Source organism: Pangasianodon hypophthalmus, chromosome 11 (assembly GCF_027358585.1).
Source record: "Pangasianodon hypophthalmus isolate fPanHyp1 chromosome 11, fPanHyp1.pri, whole genome shotgun sequence".
NCBI lineage: Eukaryota > Metazoa > Chordata > Actinopteri > Siluriformes > Pangasiidae > Pangasianodon > Pangasianodon hypophthalmus.
Genome location: NC_069720.1, coordinates 14,354,965 through 14,376,878, shown reverse-complemented (window position 1 = coordinate 14,376,878; position 21,914 = coordinate 14,354,965). Strand labels below are relative to the sequence as shown.

The 21,914-nt window shown below is 38.3% G+C and overlaps 1 protein-coding gene across 1 annotated transcript in view; it reads left to right on the top strand.

The window, feature by feature from the left end:
* Nucleotides 1-10,866: 10,866 nt before the first annotated feature.
* The window catches only part of fbn2b (fibrillin 2b), a 76,712-nt gene continuing 65,664 nt past the window's right edge, over nt 10,867-21,914 (top strand). Inside the window, exons 1-3 of the mRNA XM_026913208.3 lie at nt 10,867-11,011; nt 13,394-13,681; nt 21,570-21,652. Of these exons, the coding sequence (XP_026769009.3) occupies nt 13,506-13,681; nt 21,570-21,652 (259 nt within the window). The 5' untranslated portion in view covers nt 10,867-11,011; nt 13,394-13,505. The remainder of the gene's footprint in view (nt 11,012-13,393; nt 13,682-21,569; nt 21,653-21,914) is intronic.

Below are 21,914 nucleotides of genomic sequence, written 5' to 3'. Positions count from 1 at the left end.
ACAAAATGATTTTGACTCCGCAAATGAAAAGCCCAAGACGAGATGGTGTCACTCACAAAGACGTGTGAGCGTGAGAGCATGAACTGTGAAAACGTTGCCGTTTGGGTCATCTTTCTTGTGACTTCTTGTGTTTGGATACAAGGAGGCTTTGCTTGTACACTGGTTCAAAGACCACTATCAAGCACAAAACTTCTGGGTGGTCTACTGATGTAATTAAATGTCATTAAAGCATCTCCATATGTTGGAGGAGCGTGACTTGAAACAGATGCAGCCCTTAGAAAGGCATATAAAGGCGACAGTTACATGGATAGAGCCATTTTCCAAGCAAGGTAATAAATTATAAAGCAACTTTCAATTTGGTCTTTGAGCATTAGAAAGTGTTAAATTCTTAGATAGTCAAGACACATACATAAACACTTACATGTTGTTTATTTCTTTTAATGCACAGGCCTAAATATAAAAATGTTACATGGATATTGGAACCGAATAATCATGTGTTCAACACATGTACATACAGGCACACACACAAATACACTCTTAAGGGTTTTGGCCATTACAAATTCAAAAACACATACTGTCCCAAAAAAGAGCCAAAAGAGTCTGTTGAATTCTCAAATCTGATTGGTCAGAAGGTGATACAATATTGCTGATATGATACGTGTGATAAAAGTAACTGTTTTGCAGACGTTCCACAACATTAAATGCAACATTAAGTACAAACGCAATAAATGATTTGCGAATGATAAATGAAAAAAAAGATTATCATTAACAAATTACAAATTGTAATCACTGGGAAACAGTTGTGGCATAAGAGGAATAAACCACTGCTGTTATTGGTGGTAAAGGCCCTACTTTTCGCATCTTATGTATTCTAGTTTTTCTTATAGCAACTTGAGAACAAGAACACTCACAATGGTTACACTTAAGGTAAAACATTGTGATTATGGCATTCAAAGACACCAGTGTTAAGTTCAACATGGAAGAAGCACTCAGATTAATATTGTTCCTTTGTCTGATTGGCTGGTTAACAAGCTTATATCATTACTATCTAAGTAACTACTAAGTTACTGATGGAAATGCTTTTTTGTTGAATGTGTGTTTAAATTTTGTTAACAAGAATGGCGAGATAAAAGAAATGACAACGAAAATAACATGGTAAGGATGTTATTGATGGGCTAGAAAGCCAGCACATATTGAAAATTAATAAATGTATTTCTCTTCATTTGTGCTGTTTTTCCCTTAAAACACTTTGATTTTTTTTTTCGATTTTTGAGAAATTTTGTGCAGGTTGAGAATTTTATGCATTTTATGTCCCAAATAAGCAACCATAGACCCATGGTTTCATTTCATTCTGTTTGTGATTATTGTGTGGGTTTTAATCAGGTGTTTGTGTATATGGTGTTATTTTTTGTATTATGCGCTATGTTTAAACAATTAGTGTTTGCCAGTGCTGTTGCTCTGTCCTTGCGTACCAGTAGTTCCCACTGGTGCCTATGCTGATACCAAATCCATACAGCTAATAACTTACAGAGAAAGGAGACAGATATAATTCACAGGCACTGAAAAGGCCAGCTTCTGTTGTTGAAACCCCTAATAATCATCCACATCGTCCCATCCCACCATTTGGCCATCTGTTCTAGCCTAATTTCACCCGTAAACAGGCTGTCTGAGGCATGTTAGCTGGAACCGGGCACTGTCATTACGGAGCGGTTAAGCGGTTAATTTGCCATGAAGGGCGCCATTACAAATTCAGTATTTCTCAAACATGCTTTGTCAGCTGGGAAACCTAAATCAAGGAAATCACAATCCTTGTTGCTTGATTTTGCTTATTTAGCAGGGCTTTTTTCCGGTCGATTCTGTGTACCGCCATTCTCACCTTGGCAGAAAGAGTGTCTGTTGGCTGACTGTCTGTTCTGGGTTGGGTTTGGTGTAAATAATTAAGGCTAGGGTGGGCGAGATGAGGGCCTGCTGTGCAAATAATCCAAGCTCTGGACAAAGGCCAGGTTTATTATTACTGAGGAGAATGTGCTCTGTCTAGCACTCACACTTAAGCACAGTTTATATGCCCAACACACACACTCTCACTCTCACCCACTCTCAAGTGAACAAAGAGCATGAAAAAGAGATGCATGGGGAAAAAACTCACCTTTCACATCATTAGGTGAACATTCAAACCTCATGTTTGCTTATTTTAGTTTGAACAACTTGTTTTAACTGTGTTCAGTTCTCCCACTGGGTCTAGTCTTAAGTTTGAGAAGACACAGTTACTCGAATTTACAATTGGCCAAGGTTTTTGCTTAGCATCTGCTGAGCTCTGAATCCGAGCGGAAAGAGGATTGAGTTTCTGGAGGGCCGTAGTGTGTGCTCAGTGTTACTGTCTTGCATAAACTAAAGTCAACATAAAGGAAACTTCTCCCATTCCCTCACTGGGCAGCGAAAATTGGATTCAGACCTCAGGTCCTGGTTTAGGAGAAACAATATTAGCATGTTTCTTTACAGCTTGTCAGTTTCTTCAAAATTAGCCCCTGCCTAGTGGACCAAATCTGCTCCCGGCAAAAAAGTCATGCTCTAATATATTTCAAAATGGCAAAATGAGAGGGAAAAAATAAAGAGTATAAATTACATTTATACAAAGACAAACACAAGCTGTCACTCCTGTGCGCTCTGACCTGCAAAATCATTCTCATAGCATGGTCTCTTCCATTTTACACTAGTACTGAGGATTAGCTTGATCAAAAAGAAGCCTAAGGCTGTACAAGCACAACTTGGATATGAGTTTCCCTAGTCATTGAAAATGAAATGCAGATGCTGTAGGACAGATGTAGTTCAATTGGTCATGTGTGATTGGCCCAAAATAAACACCCATAAAGTCATTCTTTTATGCAAAATATAACTTTATTGAATGTGTTAAATTGTGTTATTGTAGTACAAGAAGGAGAAATAAATTATAGCTGGTTGGGAAATTAAATGGGAGAGATAAAATCTAAGATCTATCAATAGCTTGATAATGAAACTTTTAGGGTTTAGCATGCATTATACTGTATTACGAGGTCTCATTGATGGCATAATATGTAGGTCAAACTAAAACTTAAAAACAGATAGCCAGATTCAATCATGAGTTCAATTTATTATTTTTTTTTATATGCGGATTGCTCTATTGGGTTTATGCCATGATTCCTCAAAATACCAACCAAACTGAAAAGCTTGAACCCTTGTATTCAAACCAAACAACACTATAATTACAGTTCTGTCAGCTGTGCTTTTGTGTAATTTGTAGTTTGATTGGACAATGTATGCTTAGTTTACCCACTTTTAGTTTTTCCTCCAGAGGCAAAAAAAAAAAAAAAGTAAGCAAGATAGAGTAAATATTCCAACTCATTTGTGACTGTATCACGTGCACCTTCTCAATCACTACTGATGACTTTCTACAGAAGTGTCTGAAAATCAACGCAAATAGAGATCAGATCAGATCTAGGGGGAGTTTCACTCTGTGTAATCACCTGACACCTGAATCAGCTGTCACTGCATGACTCAATATTCTGGGCTAGAAGAAATCATCTCCAGTCTCGCTTTTTCATTCTGTGTCTTTTTCTTATGATATCTGGTGCCTTTGTACTTGGTTCCAGAAAAATCCAGAATAATTCACTTTAAGACATTTGTTAACAGTAAATAATCTGGATACTTCAAAATGCTGGATATGGCAACCCCCCTCTATATAACAGGGACAGAGCTATCATTGTTGAATTGTTTGTAATTTTTTATTTCTATTTAATGCAAAACCTTTCTGTTTGCAGGTACTATATAATACATAATGTGTAGTGTAAGAATATAATGTATAGTGTGTTACTTGCGACTCAGCTTGTGAAATTTATAAGGAGGAATATCTTGCAGTTTGGTGAGTGAAATTGAATTAAAGATGGAGAAATTCTAATCTCTATAGGATACTCAGTAGGATGACCTCACTTTCTCCATTCTCTATCTTTCCTTGTTAAACCAAATCACAGGCAAAAAACAGAAAAAGAAATAACTATTAAGGAAATGATGAAATTCTTTGAAGCACATTCACTGAAGCAGATTTACTTCAAGTTCAGTCTTAAAGCCGTAATTACTCCATGTTTGGAAAAAATTCCTCTGGGGTAAATTGTTTGGATTCCCCTCCATCTTATGTGCTCTCAAATGTGAAGCATGTAATACATAAGAAAACTATTAGTTTTTACTGGAATTAGTGAGTAAACATTTCATTCAGCTCTTAGAACTGCTCTGCTTGCTCTCTGTTTTTGTCTCCTGTTTTTCGTCTTTTAGGATTTACAAGGCGTCCCCCTTCAGGAAGTCTCACTGCATGATCGAGTGATTTCAAAACTCAACGTACATCGACTGAAGGACTCTCTCTTGCCTTCTCTCTCCCTCATGTGTCTTCCTCCTGCGTGTTTAGGAGGCAGTAAACCAAACCCCAGGGATGATGTACTATGTGTTCAATCAACTCAGGGAGCCTCGTACACATGTACCGTCCTCCCCATAATCTCAGAAACCGTACTGACACGCAAGGCCATCGGGAATAAACCGACACACGGGGCCTGCTGGAGTGCACTTTATGGGATGACATGCTCTCAGAGCTGGAACACAACTCACTTTTGTCCCCGGTTCTTGTTTGAAGTCCTACATTTTTGCTGCACTACATCACTGGTCGGGCACAGCTGCTGCTGGAGGGTAGATGAGGTTACAGTTACCGAGAGGTTATAAAAAAGAAACAAGGTGTTTTGTGTGTTGAATGAGGAGATGTAGTGGAATCACAGGCTACATTCTCACTCTAACTTCAAGACAGTCCATCGTTCCATGGACTGAGAGACAGTCCATCATTGCAGTGTAGTGATAAAATGAATGAACAAGCAGAACTAGCAAATAAACATTGCATAGATGAATAAAGGCCAAATGCAGAGCTTTTGTTGTTTTCGTAGCATAACTAGCATTTCTGAGTCCATGGATGTTTGGGTGTAGGAGAGGAAATATCAGAGATATGGTAATATGCGTCATATTGCGTTATATATGTATAATATAAGTGTTGTGTTAAAATATAAAGGTTGAAGGCCACATATCTGATATATATCCAGACCATGTATAAAAAGCTATGTTCACACTTTTCACCTTTCATTACAGTGTGAACAGAAGAAATCACATCAGAATCTGAACGAATCTCACTTTCATATGTGATTCTGAAATCTTAATGGTCCAACTGGAATTCGTGCAGCTTTCCATCAAGTGGACATTTGTCGACATTTGTCATTATTTTCTCCTGGTGATCTTGGCTGAAACGGTGATGTAGTGAGATTTCATCTTGAGGAAATTGTCTTCTTCCCTTGAGAACCTTGCAGAAATTTGCTCACAGATATTGCCCTAGACATTGCAAAACTCTGGTTGAATTCCATGTCTATAAATGCATCCACATCGTAGTTCCACCACTACTGCCATGTAGATATTCCCCCTTTCCCCTCCTCCACTTATTTTGTCTACAAATTTGCAACCTGCCTTCACTGCACATTAATGTCAAATACTACATTAGGGAAAGAATTCTTGTTTTTTTTCTTTTTTGTTTACTGCTACATAAATCAGCAATGTGGATTTTGTGTTTTTAAGAGTATGCAAGTCAGTACAGGAGTGTAACCTATTAAAAAGTATTAAAACGCTCAGAACAACCTAAACAAAAATTCCGATTTAAACAGTAAATCAGAATTGAGCACTTAGAACTTGCTCATAAATCTAATCACTGACATGGTGAAGGTTCTGTAAGGAGAAGTTTATTCAATATTTATGGAAAGACTCTCTAGTGTCAGTGCTCTTTAACAGTCAATTTTTCACCATGGGAAAATTGTCAGGACAGATAGATGACTTTGAGCTTTCTACTTTCTTAAAAATACGAAAAGCTCTACATTTTGTCTTATTAACTTCAAGAGAAAGAAATAAGAGAAGCTGGTGAGGGAATGACTGTTTATAGCTGCTATAACATAAATGTCTTGTCTCTCTGATGTTCCACAACATTAAATGCAACAATAAACAGATAAAATATATAAAGTGTTGTCCTTTAATAAATAAAAAAAATATCAATTGTTGGCAAATTGCTGTGGTATTAGAGAAATAAAACACCTCTGTCCATGCTGTTATAGGAAAATAATGGACTTCAGTGTGGTAACAATAATTCTGCTTCAGGTCGCGTCATATCACACCAGCCCATCGTTGATTATTTTCATGTAACAGCACACCCTGAAGTGTTTTATTCCTTTCATGATTCTGATTGTATTCAGCTCAAAACAACCGCACAAAGAACTGATGAGTTTTTAAGCACAGAAAGGAAACACCACTCTCCACCCCTCACCTGCCTTAATGCAGGTTTTTGGCAATGCTGTTCTTGTTCTTTGCTTTGAATAATATAAAAAACATGAATCCATTTGGCTTTCACTACTCTGTACAAATGTAAAAAAAAGTCAGAATTCAGAATTTGTGTTACATTTTGACAAACTTCTTAACTGGTAGCTGTACCTGTAATGTGACAGGAAAGATCTGTGAATGGGTGATGATAAACCTAAAAATGATGTAAAATGGAAAAACAAAAGTATTTGTGTCACTTCAGCAATAAGACAAGGGATTTGTACCCTGATTTTTGTAATGTAATGAAGCCAAAGTGGCTTACAGTTATGCATATATGACGGCAGAACAGTTTCCCAAAAACTAACCTCATTCTGTTCTGTAATGTTTTGAAGGAAATGACTAAACGTTAGGCAAAAAAGAGCAGCCGCTTCAAAGTAAGATTTATAGTGAAGTCAGTGGTGGCTCTTTCTACCCACTGACCACAAAGTGCACCCTTTTGACCGTAGCTACATCTGACAGGCCTCAATGATTCTGTCTAATGAGTTTATACTGACCCTACCGACATCTCCAAAAAACACCACATCACTCACACATTATTTCCCTCAGAACGGAAGAATTTTTTTCCCATTCTTTTTTTTGTCAGGAAAGTCCTTATTGAGTGTTTCTCTTCCTTTCCAGCCAGGAGTTTCTCCAAACTGAGCTTTGCTCCACCCTCACTCCACAGACTCCACCACAAACCCAATGCAGAAACACATCCAAACCTCCATTCTCATACGTCTCATATGCTATACTGGATGTGCAATCCCTCTTTTCTCTAAACAAGCCGGTTTGTTTATCCTGGTCAAAGCTGAGGCATAGTGCTGGAAAAGATATACACGAACTGAAACCAAGCACATTTCGAGCCTTAATGCATTTTATACCTCATCCAGCCTACACTCTAAACACACTTCGAATTCCAAGTGCACTCCTTTTCCGTAAATGCAAATGTTTTTGCAACTTTCACGTATCCCAAGGAATACATCCAGGGTGTATTCCTGCATCGCACCCAGTGTTTCCAGGATCCATTACAACCTTGACCAGGATAAAGCCCTTAATGAAGACGAATGAATGTATCCCAAATCACTTTTCTTAAATAAATAACAGCAGTCCTGTCTTGGCTGCATGACCTTGTAGTAAAAAACACTGATGAAGCTTTTACAAAATGCTGCTGAAGATTTCTAAGGCTACACAAATCAGAGATTCATGTGGAGTCTAGGAAAAATCTGGTATTTGGACTTTGGAACTGTGCTCTATGCCAGAAAATATATCAACGAATAAGACATGCTATCATTTTGTGAAAAACACTGCCCAAATTCTCATGAGTCTATCCTATGGCTCAAGTGAAAAAAGTTAGCTCTAATATAACACAGAGTTTCTGCTGTGATGTGTGCTTTCAGCACAGTAATTTGTCTCATGATATGAAAAAAAAGCAAAACAAAACAGTTTGCTTGGTGTGCCACAGCCCCAAAGTGGTCCAGATCAGGTTGGGTGCTGATTTTCATTCAAGAATGTTCTCTACTCCTACTTGAGACATGAGACTGAATCGGAAGTCATGTGACACTGGGCCCATATGGTGACCAAACTGCATTCTCATCTGGTTGCTGCAGGATGTGTTGTCTACATAACATTGCACGCAGGGACTTTAGAAATCTGCTTTTCCACTTCTTGAGGACTTGAAGGATGGGCAGCAAAAATCAAAACAGTCAGTCATAACAGTAAACACATATAAACCATATGCAGAAAAGTCTGTCAATGCTCTGATGGATATTCTGTATAGTTTGAAAAAAGCAGTGCTTCTACTGTATGTCCACTTTACCTGGACAAAACTGGGTCTAAATAAAAGACACAGAAACAGATATCTGATTCTACCTCATGCCATGCGAAGCATTGGAAGGAATTTCAGTCTCATTTAACTCATTTTAATGAGTCAGAGAATATAGGGGGGAAAGGAAGCCATCTTACTGGGCTCTGCAGAAAATGTGGTTCTGTTTAGGACAAAGGGAGGGCGGTGAACAGCAGTGGCCTTGGGGGAAGGGGGGTTGAGCCAGAAACTTTCTTCCTATCCCATATTCTGGAGCAGATGCAGCGTGACCCATGGGGGTTGCAAAACAAATCGGAAATCAGTCCTGTACCTCCACTGCACTATGTTCATAAACCTTCTTACAGTATATGACTGTAGAATCTTGCAGCAATGGTCTTTTTTGCTGGAATTAATGCAACATTGAATATGAGTGCTAAACACTCTATCAGACTGATAGATTTACCAAGAGAACCTTTAATGATATACTGTAATCAGTGACAAAAACTCTCCTCTGTAAGACCTAAAGTGCTTTTTTTTTTAAATCTGAGATGTTTTTCTCACTTAAACGGGACAATTGAAGATTAACCCAATATGGTCTACTGCTGTAGGTTAGGGGTGTTCTGCATTCTGAGATGCTTTTCTGCTGACTACAAGTGGTTATTTGAGTTACTGTAGACTTCCTGTCAACTCAAAACAGTCTGGCTGTTCTCCCCTGACCTCATCAGCAAGGCGTTTCCACCCACAGAACTTCTGCTCACTGGATGGTTTTGGTGTTTTTCACACCATTCTGTGTAAACTCTAAAGACTGTTGTTGCAGTGTCTCTATTCACTCCTTATTTCCCACTGTTTAGGGTGCAGCCATGTTAAATTTAATTCCCTGTATAGTTCACTTTACTACAGCACTGCTGAATTCTCAGTTCTGATTTGCAAGATGGTGCTGATTAATTTTAATAAGAGCATGGCTCAGACAGTAGTTTCGGCTGTGCTCATTCTAATACGTTATTGTTTCAATAGTAACAGTTCATTCACAGGGACTTGTGTGGCAGATTCACCACAGAATTTAAACTTAATAAAAACTGACTAAATATGTGTTGATATTTAAAATGTTGAATTTTTCTATAAGAAGATATTTATTTATTGTATAAATATTATAATTTATGGAAGGAGTCTCCAGTATCAGTACGTTGTAACTGTCAGAAGTAAAGTTGTAAGTTTAAGTTTTCTGACACAAGAAAGTGTAATGATGGAGGACTGGCATTTTGTGGTTTCTCAGTCACAAACTGCATTTTTGTTTTATGAACTTCATGAGAAATTGAGGGAACGACTGTTTTGTCATAGTGAAAGTGATAACAAAACCGTATTTCTTTCACTGACGTTTCACAACATTAAATGTAACTATAATCAGACAAAAAAAGTATAACATTAGCTAGTTACATCTATTTTGGTATCTAACAATTGTCATATTGTAAAAAGATGCATTATTTAAGCCAATTTTTAAGTTACATTTAGAAAAAATATAGGAATAATCCAACCACTGAAATATCTTTTCTCCACCATGTTGAAAGCACAAAAGAGACAACAAGTTATAAACTCGGATATAAAATAGTTTCCGATGTTCCACTTGTAATTATGACTTGAAGGGATGTTCATGAGCATCTTTTAAGTTGGGAACTTAATTCATGATAATTAAAAAAATGTGTAAATCTTAAAGGGGCTTGAGAGCTTGAGAACAAAGATGGAAACTTTCTTTAGAACAACTTGGGGGAAGATTCTTCAGTGTTGTCCCAACCTGCTGTCTCATGTCATCAGTGTGCACTCACTCTGTGATGGTGTGCTCAGCTGCTCGGCCACCCAGCTGGCAGAGGCAGTGAGACGAGTCGTCGAGTCGTGACCATCGTGTTACAGAGGAAGTTAGTGAAAAGTGAGTAAACAAGCTGGCCTGGTATTGTCATTGATGCGGGCACAAATTAGTCAAACACTGTTGAATCTATGGGCTCTGAGATATCTGAAATCTTAAAATGTGAAAGTATTTAATAAACACACAATTACAGAATGGTGTGACACACAAACTGTCAGATATTCCCCTCTGAGATATAAAAAACACACAATTTTGTCTTCCTATCCTTGTGAGGACCTTACATTGACAGAATTATACATCTAATTAATGCTACGCTTAGATGTAAATCTAACCCTAACCTTGACCACAGTAACCAGAAAGAAACCTTTTGGTTCTTTTCATTTTTTTTTTTTTTTTAAATAAAAGCTGCAATTTTTGCCAAAAAGCACTTTTCCTCATGGGGACCATCCAAACGTCCTCGCAAGGTCAAAACTGTCATTGTCTATCCTCGTGGGGACATTTGATCCCCACTAAGATATAAAAACATGTTCGGTTACATAATTTCAGTAGCCAACTAATTTCGGTTTAACTAGAACAAATGATTTCAACTATTGATTGATTGATTGATGTGTGTGTATGTGTGTGTTGTTGCCACTCACTCCCACACTCAGAATAAAATATTTCTCAGCCTCAGTGTAAGTCTGCTCTTTGCATTGGTCCTAATGATCTCCTGGCAGTAAAGGTATGCAGGTCAGCCCCCTCCACCCCTCCCACACTGTCTCCTATAAACCCCGCCCCTTTACCTACGCATTACAGGAAGCCCCGCCCCTTTCCCTTTCTGCACTAATTCACTAAACTTTTTCTTTCCTCACGAGCCAGCGCCGCAAGTTTCCCCATTCAGCCACCGTAGCGTATCCCGTTACAAAAAGCGGATTCCGGGCTGGACAGCCTCAACGCACTCCGACAGTTAGAAGGTAATTCTCTTAAAGATTTTATTAGCAAAAACCTTTTTTTCTGTGCTAAAAGTTAGACATTGCAGTCGAGCCTGCAATGAACAGTAACGTTAGTGATGTGGAATTTTTTTTTATAACGACCCATAAGTTCATTCAGGATTTCCATGAAAATCAGGTTTATTCATTCAGTCGGTTTACATTTTGCTTGATGAACAACTTGTTTTTTTTTTTCATATATTATCTGATTTTCTATTCTCTAATTTTCTTAGGATCTTCTCGATCATGCAAAAAAAAAAAAAAAAAAAAAAAGAGTGATGGTTAATGCTAATTAATAAATTAATAAAAGTTAATAATGTTCGCAGAAATATGTTCTTGACAAAGCTGTGTCTATATCCTGCGAGTGTGTAGAAAAAAAAAGTTTTTCGTCGCTCATCTGAGATTTTTCTTGTGAGCTGCTCAAAACTTTTTTTTTTTTTTTGGTTCGTCACCAAGACAACCCTCGCAGCTCGCGCGCCTTTATATGTATCGCGATAATTAAACAACACCGCGCGTGCACACTGGAAACCGGAAGTGTTTATGAACGCACCCATAATTGTCTAATTAGCGTTTATTGGAGTGGTGTCTGTAATTTTTTTTTTTTTTTTTTTTTTTTTTTTTGTGAGTGTGTGAAACAATAAACTGTCTGCTCAGCACGATTTGGCTCAGTTTTTAGACATTTTACACTGTAATGTGTACACTGCAAATAGATTTATGAAGACTACACACTGTATAATGAAGTGTGCGGGTTACCATGGAGACAGGGTTTTGTAGACCAGGGGGTAGTACAGCTTAATTTACAACCATCCCTTCAAGGTTTAAAGAGATATATTGCTTTCTTTAGTGGAGTACAAATATATCCTGCTGAAAAGAAAATACCCAGTCCCTATACCCAGTTGTTTCACAACCCCCTTGGAGTTAAAACTCATTTCTACCAGTTCTAAATCTTCTGAGGGCCATTATTTAGCCTGAACTCTTACTTTAATGAGAGGACTGAGCAGTTGGCCACTTTTCCAAACTATACTGCACTAATGCGGTCGATGTGGACTTGTAAAACCACACATGCTGGTATGTAATTCAGCATTGCTTTGCTCATGAAAGCTCTGATCGAGTGGGCATAATAGGCTATTGCATGGTTTAAAGATCAGTTATAGGTTTCTTAATTTTCAGGGCCTCATTTCTTCCAACCATAACCCACTTATATAGCCATTAAGGGAGTGATTTGTTGGAGCGTCATTTGTGTTTATTTGGATTGATTCAATTTGATTTAGTTTTGAAAGTTGAGATTTGATTCAGTCCCCCAATCTTATTGAAATCTAATTTTTGTGTCCGAAATGCAGTGAGATCATTTTAACATTTGTGTGTAGTGATGTATTTTTTTCCTCCCTGGTGACCGGCAGACTTCATTTTACAGACTGAATCCTTCAAAAATCTATTTGCAATGTACAAACTAAAATGTATGACTAAAATTCAGCCACGTAGTGCTAAGCAGATAGTTTGGCGTTTCAGACAAATAAATCACTTACAGACACTGTCCCTATTATGGTGCATTCACAAATGCTTACGGTTTGAAGTTCCATTGTGGGTGTGTGATACTGTTTTCGATTTTTCATCGAGATAAAAGTGAAGGTGTGTGAGTCGTGAGGATTGTCTTGGTCACAAACCAGACAAAAGCTTTGAACAGCTCACAGGAAAACTCTTAAGATGAGCAACAAAAATCTTTTGTAGATGAGTAATAGACTCTATACTGTCAAATTAAAGTGGATGTGGATGTTGGAGGACTGAACAACACCATGCTTCCAGCAGTACTGACAGCAGTCTCCTCTCAGTCAGCACACCTGCGTCCAGAATAAACACATACCGACTCACTTAGCCAAGAGCAGGAGCCACGTTTTATCAGAGCTAAATTTGGAAAACAATATATTCCTCGAGTAAGGGTAAAGCAGTAAAGGTCACGTGATACTGGATATTTGCAAGAAGGCTGTTTGGGTTAGTATAATACTAGCATTTGTCTTCCTGTAATTTCCCAATCTAGTAGTTATGTAATTATAAGTAAACTATGTGAGACACAACAACAAAAAAATATAATCAAATATGACTCAAGGTCTAGGCAATATGCAATACATGTTCAATTCATGTGCAATAAGGGACTTTTCATGTGCAGTACAAATTTAGGTATATATATTTATAAAATAGGTATATATTTATTTTATTTTCTTCTTTCTTTCTTTCTTTCTTTCTTTCTTTATTTTTGAGAGCAATTGTAACATGGCAAAGCAATTTCCCCCTGGGATTAATAAAGTTCTTTGAATTGAATTGAATATATAGTCTGCACTTATTTACCCCCTTCCCCCTCTGATCCCTCAGCTCTCACCCTGGAGTGGAAGTGGACAGGACAAGTGGTGCTCGGAGGTGTCCAGGCGATCAGAGTGAGTGAGTGTTAAGAGTGAGGACTCGGGGAGCAGCACGGCGTGGGCTGATGGGGGCTTGGACTGTGGCCAGGGTGGTGCTGGGATGGGCTGCCGTGTACTGGGTGTCTCTCCAGACGGTGCAGGCTCAGGGAGACGGAGGCCTGCAGGCGAGCCTCTTTAACGGAAAGCCGGAGGGGGAGGTCCAGCAGAGGGTGCGCCGGAGAGGACAAGATACCCTCAGGGGGTAAGAGGCTTGTTCACTACCACTTTCCCAGCAATATGGTGCTGGAGCTGGTTCAGGGAACCACCAGCACTAGCAATCTAGCTGCTATTTAGTTTGTTGCAATTGCCAGTAAAAAAAAAAAAAAAAAAAGGCTGTTTCCTTCTTGGACTATTGCTTCATGGTTGTAATATTTAATTTCACAGATTTTCCAATGATAATCCTAAAACTCACTTGGACTTGCCATGACGCTTGGTTCCAGAGAAGCAGCATTTTGGTGATCGAACTGAACAAAATTGCAGTTTTGCAAGGGAAACGCCCGGAACTGTTTAAGATTAGGCACTTCTAGGAAGCCAGCATTAGCACCTTGTCAGTGCAAAAAGTCTTTTCTAATGCACAATGTAAATCAGGAGACAGAACCTCAGTTTAAGTGTAGTAAAAAGCAAACACAAGGCAGGCTCACTGTTCTAGTGGTTGTGAGAGCACTGTTGATATGCAGCACATAGACAATACATTTCCCTCACACATGTTGGTAAATTTGTTAGAAAATAGTCTGTGCAACTAAAGTGACACTTTTATTTACACTCAGCATTGCCTGCTAACAGAACCGCAATATTGAGAAACGTTGTGAGAGCATTGTTGCTAGGCGACTGGAAATATGGGTACTAATTATAAAGTAGGTGCTAATGATCAAAGGTAACAATTTATCAAGCTCAATCATGGACATAAAGTCTTTTGTATTGACAATGTAAAGACATTAAGACAGTGGAAATGAGATTTACCTCCGACATGTTGGAAAATTAGTGAGAAAAGACACCATATGACTAAAATGAAACTTTAATTACACTTAGCATTGCCTGCTAACTGATCAACCACACTGAGAAACATCAGCATCAGTTGTGAAAGCACTGTTGCTAGGCGACTGGGAAACCTGGACACTGTGCATAAGCTAGCAAATGACAGAGGCTAACAACTTATCTTGCTCGAATATATCAATAAAGTCTTTTGTACTGACAATATAAAGACACAGTGACAGTGAAATTGAGACAGAACTGTTGAGAACATCAACATTTACCTCAGATATGTTGGCAAATTTGTAAAAAAAAAAGACCACTGTATGACTAAAATGACTAAAATGTTACTTTAATTGCACTTAGCTTGGAATGCTAACTGAACTGTAATATTGAGAAACATTAAACATCAGTTGTGAGAGCACTGTTGACGCTGAAACGATTCAAAAATTAGACTTCCGAAGTTGTAAATACAAGAGTGGGATGTTTATGTGAAATCTTCTCGTAGATATAGTGAACACACAATTGCCCATTTTTTGAAGAATAAGCATGTGAACGTTTGCTTCCCAGAACTGATTGATTTTACACTGTTTGGATTAAAGCCATACCAAAACTTAGCATGAACATTTAAAGAGGCACATGGTGATGTGTGTGTAGGCACATATAGGTGATTTTGGTGAAAACTGTAAGGGGATGTGACCTGGCAATTTTCAGAAACAGTGAAATGGTAGATGGTGGTGACATGGGCGTTTAAGTTCTTACTTAGTCACCTTGAATGAATGCTACACATTTGACTAGGATAATTTCACAGCGGTTTATTTCAAAAGCTATGGTAAATACACTGTCACTCAACACAAAGCTTTGGATGATGAAGGTAGCTTTCCAGCCAGTTTTTTGCAGTGCCTTTCGGGGTTTCTGGGACGGACGTAAGAGTCCACAGAACTGGGCGGATTTCAGTATATTTTCAAAATTTTTGCAACAACAAGGGATGTTTTGTTCTCCGCAGTCTCGAATGTCGGGATCAGTTATTCCAATCAGCCTCTCATCTGTCCCTGCTTATTTATTCCCCTGCAAACTACCACAGGAAATGAGGTATCCCCATCACTTGGGGGCTGTTACAAAAGACGTTTGTTTCCAGGCTGCAGGTGACAAGGAGGCAGAAAGCACTGTGAACACAAATACGTCACCATTACATTGAATCATCTGTAATTACATTAAGCAGGACCTTGCCATGCCCACAAAGAGCTGATTTTTCAAAAAATGTCTGTGAGTCAGTCATCCAGGCCTAAATAAATACTCTTGGCTTGAGTGTCTAAATTCTCCTGGATCTGTTTCTCTTTCTGTACAAGAAATCATGACAGAATTTAATAACAACATGTGTAGTGGAACCTTTTTGTCTCTGCACGCAAAAGCCTGGACAGCCTAGGCCCTCCAGATGGTTAGATCTATTGGCCAGTTTTCCCACCATTACTCTTTATGAATAATCTATTCAGTGAGGTGGAACTTGGTTGTGTAGAACTGATTTGTGCTGCATAATTTAGAAAACACAAACACATGCAAATGCTGATTTGCTCAGCGGGACTCTGAACTTGCACATCTTCCTGATTCCTGTTCTTATCTCTACAATTCCCTTGTGACTTACCCTAAATGAATGAAGAGTTTTTGTGTAGAGTGAGTATCATCAGTGTTTCTACAACATCGAGCAACCCTATTGTTAGTCTGCGTAACAAGTAGCTGGTTCGATGTTTCGTAGCTACTTCTTATAGAGTGGTAGTGTATTGTGTGTTCCAATTCTAACCTCAGCAAAGCTAACATCTTCAGATATCATAATATGATATTTTTGTCTGAAAGATTGCCATTTTGTTTGTGTTGGCCAACCATAAATCTTTAGCCTGATTAAAAACAGGTCTAAATCACACAGCTTTCTCCAAAACAACTCCATTTTGCTTTCTTCTCATGGAGTGAACAGGAAATTATTAAGTGTTTTTTTTTGGAAGGAATGTAATGATGAAAACTCACCTCAGACAGTGGCATAGGCTAGATGTTAAAACTTTGTCCTGGCCATCGTTCCTGTTTCAGACTGTTTGAGCAGGCTGTTTAATGTGGAGTCTGCCTGAATTATTGGCTCTCTTAGTGGAGTGATTCGTAAGAATTTTTGGCGCGGCTCCACCAACGGCAGGCTGCACTGGACTCAAAGACCCCAGAAGAAAAGCAGAACGTTGGCTAGGAGACCAGCGATGCCCACAAGGGAGATGTTGTTGAAGGTTTGCTGGCTTTGAGAATGTTCCTCAAAGCAGAGAATCATATTCAGCCACTCGGACCGCAGCCAAGGGCCTGTCAGTTTTCATCCGCTAGTCAGGACAGCTTTCAAACGCCTCATGTGCAATGAATTCCGTGATGAACAACAAATGTTGTATGAATCATAGAGTGCATTTATATAAATGTGCATTGTGTAAGTATATTGGCTTGGGAAAGGGAAAAGGAAGAGGTTTTACAAATTTTATGCAGAAAACCTCTGTTATAATCTGACGACACAGCCAAGTGGTTATGGTCTAAAAATAAATAGATAGGATGTAAAAATGTATTTGATTTATAGTGTATAGTTTATATTTATACTTTATGCCACATACCTGAAAACAAAACCATATGCATTTTATTGCATATCAATTTATATTGTTTTTCACTGATATCGTAAGGTATGCCGTAAACCATTTGTTTTTCATAAGCTGGCTTCGGATGGCAGTACCAGCATTCCTCTTGGAACTTGTATGAATAGTTTAATTCAAATCAATTCAATTTTCTTTTTATTTCACTTTTAACAATAGACAAATAACAAAGCAGCTTTACAGAAATCCAGATATATCACTGTAGAAAATTGACTATAAATTTTACAGGGTTGCCAATAAAGTCCTGTAAAAAAAAAAAATACTAACTAAGATCTGATCGTCTAGTCTTTATGATTACAGCAGCGGTTCTTAGGTACAAGGTTATAGTATGCAGATTTGACTATCTAGAGAATTATCCTGAAAAAATTTAAGGTGTGAGATGTGAGAACTTGCAGACTCCACCATGTCTGTTCTTTCAGGGCAAAGTCTTGTCTAGACATCTAGGTCATCCAGGCCAGAAGTTTGGAAAAGGTCATGCAGGACCTGTAAAGACCATAGACAGATTTACAGGATCTGCTAGCAGCAGTACGGAGGCTGAGCTTAGAGCAGATGCCAACTACTCACCCTTTGACCTGTTCAGGGACGGTGGCTCCTGAGTCAACATTGTCCTGCATTTGCCATCACGTCTGCTAAGAATGTTTCTCCATGAGTCTGGCTAGTTCTTTATAGGTTTGAAAACTAAGCTGGAGGCCAGTGAAGAATTTCCTGCTTTGGAGGTCCCGAGCTGACGTTTTCTTTTTTATGACCTTTTGCCCTGCTCCAAGATCATTTTGCAAGGAACATGCTTGGTTCCTGCTTCATTTGTCTTGAGACATTTGGCCAGTAATAGGTCAATGGCCTGCAGGGGTCTGGCTCTTGAAAATGTCAAAATCCTAAAGCTGCTTTTACAAGGAATTCGCTAAAAAATGCACTTCTTGCCATTGACTTCAATGAGATCACATTGACAGACAGCAGACTCCTTTCTTAGCAAGGCAATGCTTAAAAATTTTTCTTATGCTACTGCAGTCATTATACAATCATTATATGTCATTATACATTGTACATTGTGTGTTATGTACATCATGTGGCTGTGTTCTGAACTTGTTTTTTACTAGGGCTGACAAATACCTTTAAAATTGCATTCGAATTTCAGTTATTTGAATGCACACAAATATTATTTAGGTATAAAACAAGCATGATTATTATAATACCATCGGATGAGCAAACATTCACGTTCATACAGTTTGTACACAAGGCTTTTCAGGTGCCTATTATTTAATTTATTAGTTGTAACATTAGGACTGTCCAGCAGTTTAGGTCTGATCATACTAGTGAGCTGAAAAAACTGTGCCTTCTAACGGACTTGGGCTTTTTTTTTTATGTCAAACAACAAGGGAAACATTTGTGTTAGAAGTAAAGCATGGGATCACATTCATGGGATCACATGTGGAAATGTAAAAATATGTATTCTCTTCGAATAGAGAATACAGACTAAAAGAACATATGGGTACAGGACTAATTGGTATTTTAATTTCTGTATATTTCTATGCAGGTTTTATATAAACATGAAATTTTAAACAGGAAAGGTGTTAAGAAAATATCTAAAGGCAAAGGCTAGAAACAGGCTTGGCATTCATGCTTTTTATGACGTAATTTGTATTAAATTTATATGAAATCCAACCATATTGCGAATTCGTTAAAAAAAAAATCTCCAGCCATAAACATGCCTGCAGCAGACCAGCAGTGACAAAATATTCTTATAAAAGCAGCCTAAGGACGTCACTGACTTTCCTGTATCTGGGGATTTAATATAGTTTTTTCACAAATGGGCCAATTTTAAAGACAATAAGTGGGATATTATTGGCTGCTATAAAAAGTAAAAGAACACTTTACATGCATACATCATGATTTTTGGCCTATTTTAGCAAAACTAAAAAGAAGAAAATTTAATGGTTAATTGCTCTAGCTCTCTAAACAAAAATTTTTAATTGGAATCATTTCTAACAAAAGGATCCCAGAGAGACAACCCCTTTATAACATTTATGGTGCTCCTTTTTTCCTATGATTGTAGCTAATTAGCTAATGTACTGAACCACTCGTTTCCCTCCAAAATCATATCACATTAGGACCCCAACATAATCGCCTGGTGAGGAAAATTGCGTGGTCTAATGCAACCACTACTTAAGTGTGGTGGGAGAAACAACAAACCCAGGAAGTGTAATGGCTCAAACTCAAAGACGTGTCAACTATGTTCATGGCATTTAGTGGAGAGACGTCTAGGGGGATCCATTTTGGCAGGTTCCTTTTATTCTTGGTATGTAAGAGCTCATTTGTCATGTTGTAAGTTTGAGCATGTTATTGCTGAGAAATGCGACCCTCTGGGTTTTTTTTACCCCGATAGCTGGTGCTCCATCATTGTCTGGCCTGATATCCACGGCTTTGTTTTCCGCCACCCCTCCCATGTACTTAACTTAAAGTTGTTTTCTTTCCCTCCTGCCGATTCTTAGCCCTTTCCCACCATTTCTTTTTTCTATAGCCTCTAGTTTTTTATCTCCTTCACCTTTTCACCTCCTTGCAATTGCTCTCTCGCTCACGCGCTTTATAGCTTTGTCTTTGCTGCTCATCAGCTCTCTCTCTCTGCTTTCTCTTCTTCTTCACCTTGCTCCTCTCTCTTATGTGTCTTCCTGTTGTCCTTGTTTTTGTCCTGCTGTTTCTCACATGTGATTCATTATCATTCAAATCCATTAAACAATCTACAAACTTGCTTTCCTGAGACATCTTGATTTCTAGAGAAGAAGAATATATTTGTGTGTGTGTGTGTGTGTGTGTGTGTGTGTGTGTGTGTGTGTGTGTGTGTGGGGACAGATGGCTCTACCTCGTTGCTTCTTTGGGGCTAGCAGCAATAACCAGGTGCTGATAGAAATACGGCATTAACAAACAGAGCTTGGATTTCCCAGTGGACCTCAGACTGTTTTTTTTATCTGTCATCAAGGATGTAAGCAGAGATAAAGTGTGTAAAATCACAGAAATCTTGCCACATGTGAAGGTGATTTTGTCCAAGCTATCATGTAGCAGCAGGAGTCTATCCCAGCACGGAAACTGAATCATTTCACTTCAGATAGTTCTTGGTTCTTGGTACTAAACAGAGCCCATTCTGAGAATGGTACAAATGTTGTTCTCTCAGAAAAGCTGGATAATTGGGGGAGTGTTAAACACAGCTATGACATTAATCTCATGTGGAAAGACTTCTTCATATTGAACTCTTTAAGTGGGCTGCAGAACTGGAACTCAGCCAAAAACAGCTCGGAGTTACTGAGAGAGCTGCACCATTCTCTCTGACCCCCTAGAAAAGTATGTTTTAAGCTTTCTTATACCACATTTACATTAAACCTTTATATTGTGTATTGTGTACTGTGTATTTTTGGGAGATTTTCATGTACGATTACAGAGCTGAATGGTGACAGCCCAGTTTCCTTTCAGTCAAGTCACTCGTTTTAACACAGATCTGGTATAAATGTGTGAGCAGGGCTAAGCTGCCTGTCTTTCAGAGATAAAAAGAGTTTCAATTTTGGCATGCACGTCAGATTCTTTATTGTTAACAAATGTTCTGAGGTGGATAGTTTTGAACTTTTGTGGAACCAAGCGCAACAGCACCACCAGTGGTCTTAAGAGAAATACACAGAACAATATAAAGAAGTAAGAAGTGAGGCGTGGGCTGATGGTTTTCTAGCCCAGACTGTAGAAACATGTAGTGACAATTTTGTTTGTGTAGGTTTTTTTATTATTATTTTTTACATGCACATGATAATGAAGCATAGATTCCAGAGAAATCCACTGAAACCACACATTTACACTTTCTATATGTTGTAAACTTTATATAAACCTATGGCGGAACCTGTAGTTTCATAGAAAAGTGTATAAATGGATACTTCTGCAAATTATTCCACTGAATCGGTTTCCCTTCAGTCATCACCTCTTTCCATGTACATTGCTTTTGTGTATTTTATCTGTTAGTGCTATTGTGTTTCTAAGTTACTGTCTGTTTTGTATATATTAGTTTTGTCAACATGTAGTGTATTGTATTTTGTTGTTGTAGTATTGATGTGTTTCATGTTCCTTAGTTGTAGTCTGTTTGAATATGAATTAACTTCATAGCTATGTTTTCTAGCTGGTAAGTCTAGTTAGTGGCCTTGTGAGCCACACTGCAGTGTTGCACAGATACTTTTGGAACCAACACGGTTGAAAAAGTGGACTGTCACTGATTTTATAGTGATGACTGATGTCTGGAAGCTCTCATGCCAAGGTTGTTAGATAGGTTATCATAGTACTTCAGTGGCACTTCAGGAATTAAAAATGATTATAATTAAATTTTCCACAGCAATCATGAATGGAGTTTTTATTAATATTTGTACACAATCTCACAGTTTAGCACTTTTGATGTGTTTTGTTCATTGGATGTGTTTTGTTCTGTTTCAGGCCCAATGTGTGTGGTTCTCGATTCCAGCCTTACTGCTGCCCAGGATGGAAAACACTGCCTGGGGGAAACCAGTGTATCGTTCGTGAGTAGTTCCACTACTGTGTCTCATGACTGAGAGCTAAAATGGTCCAGGAAGTTTTTGTTTTGAGAAGTGATGGGTGATGTGTTAAGGGGTCCATAAGGGGAAATGGAAAATGGGAACGCCTACCAGGATGACTAAAGCACAAATATGCCTGGAGCAGCTCCCCTGGCCATACTCTATAACCTAAATTTAAAGCTATCTCCATAAACCTTCAGCTTATTATTTATTTATTTATTTACATTAAAGCATTGTATTTAGTAAC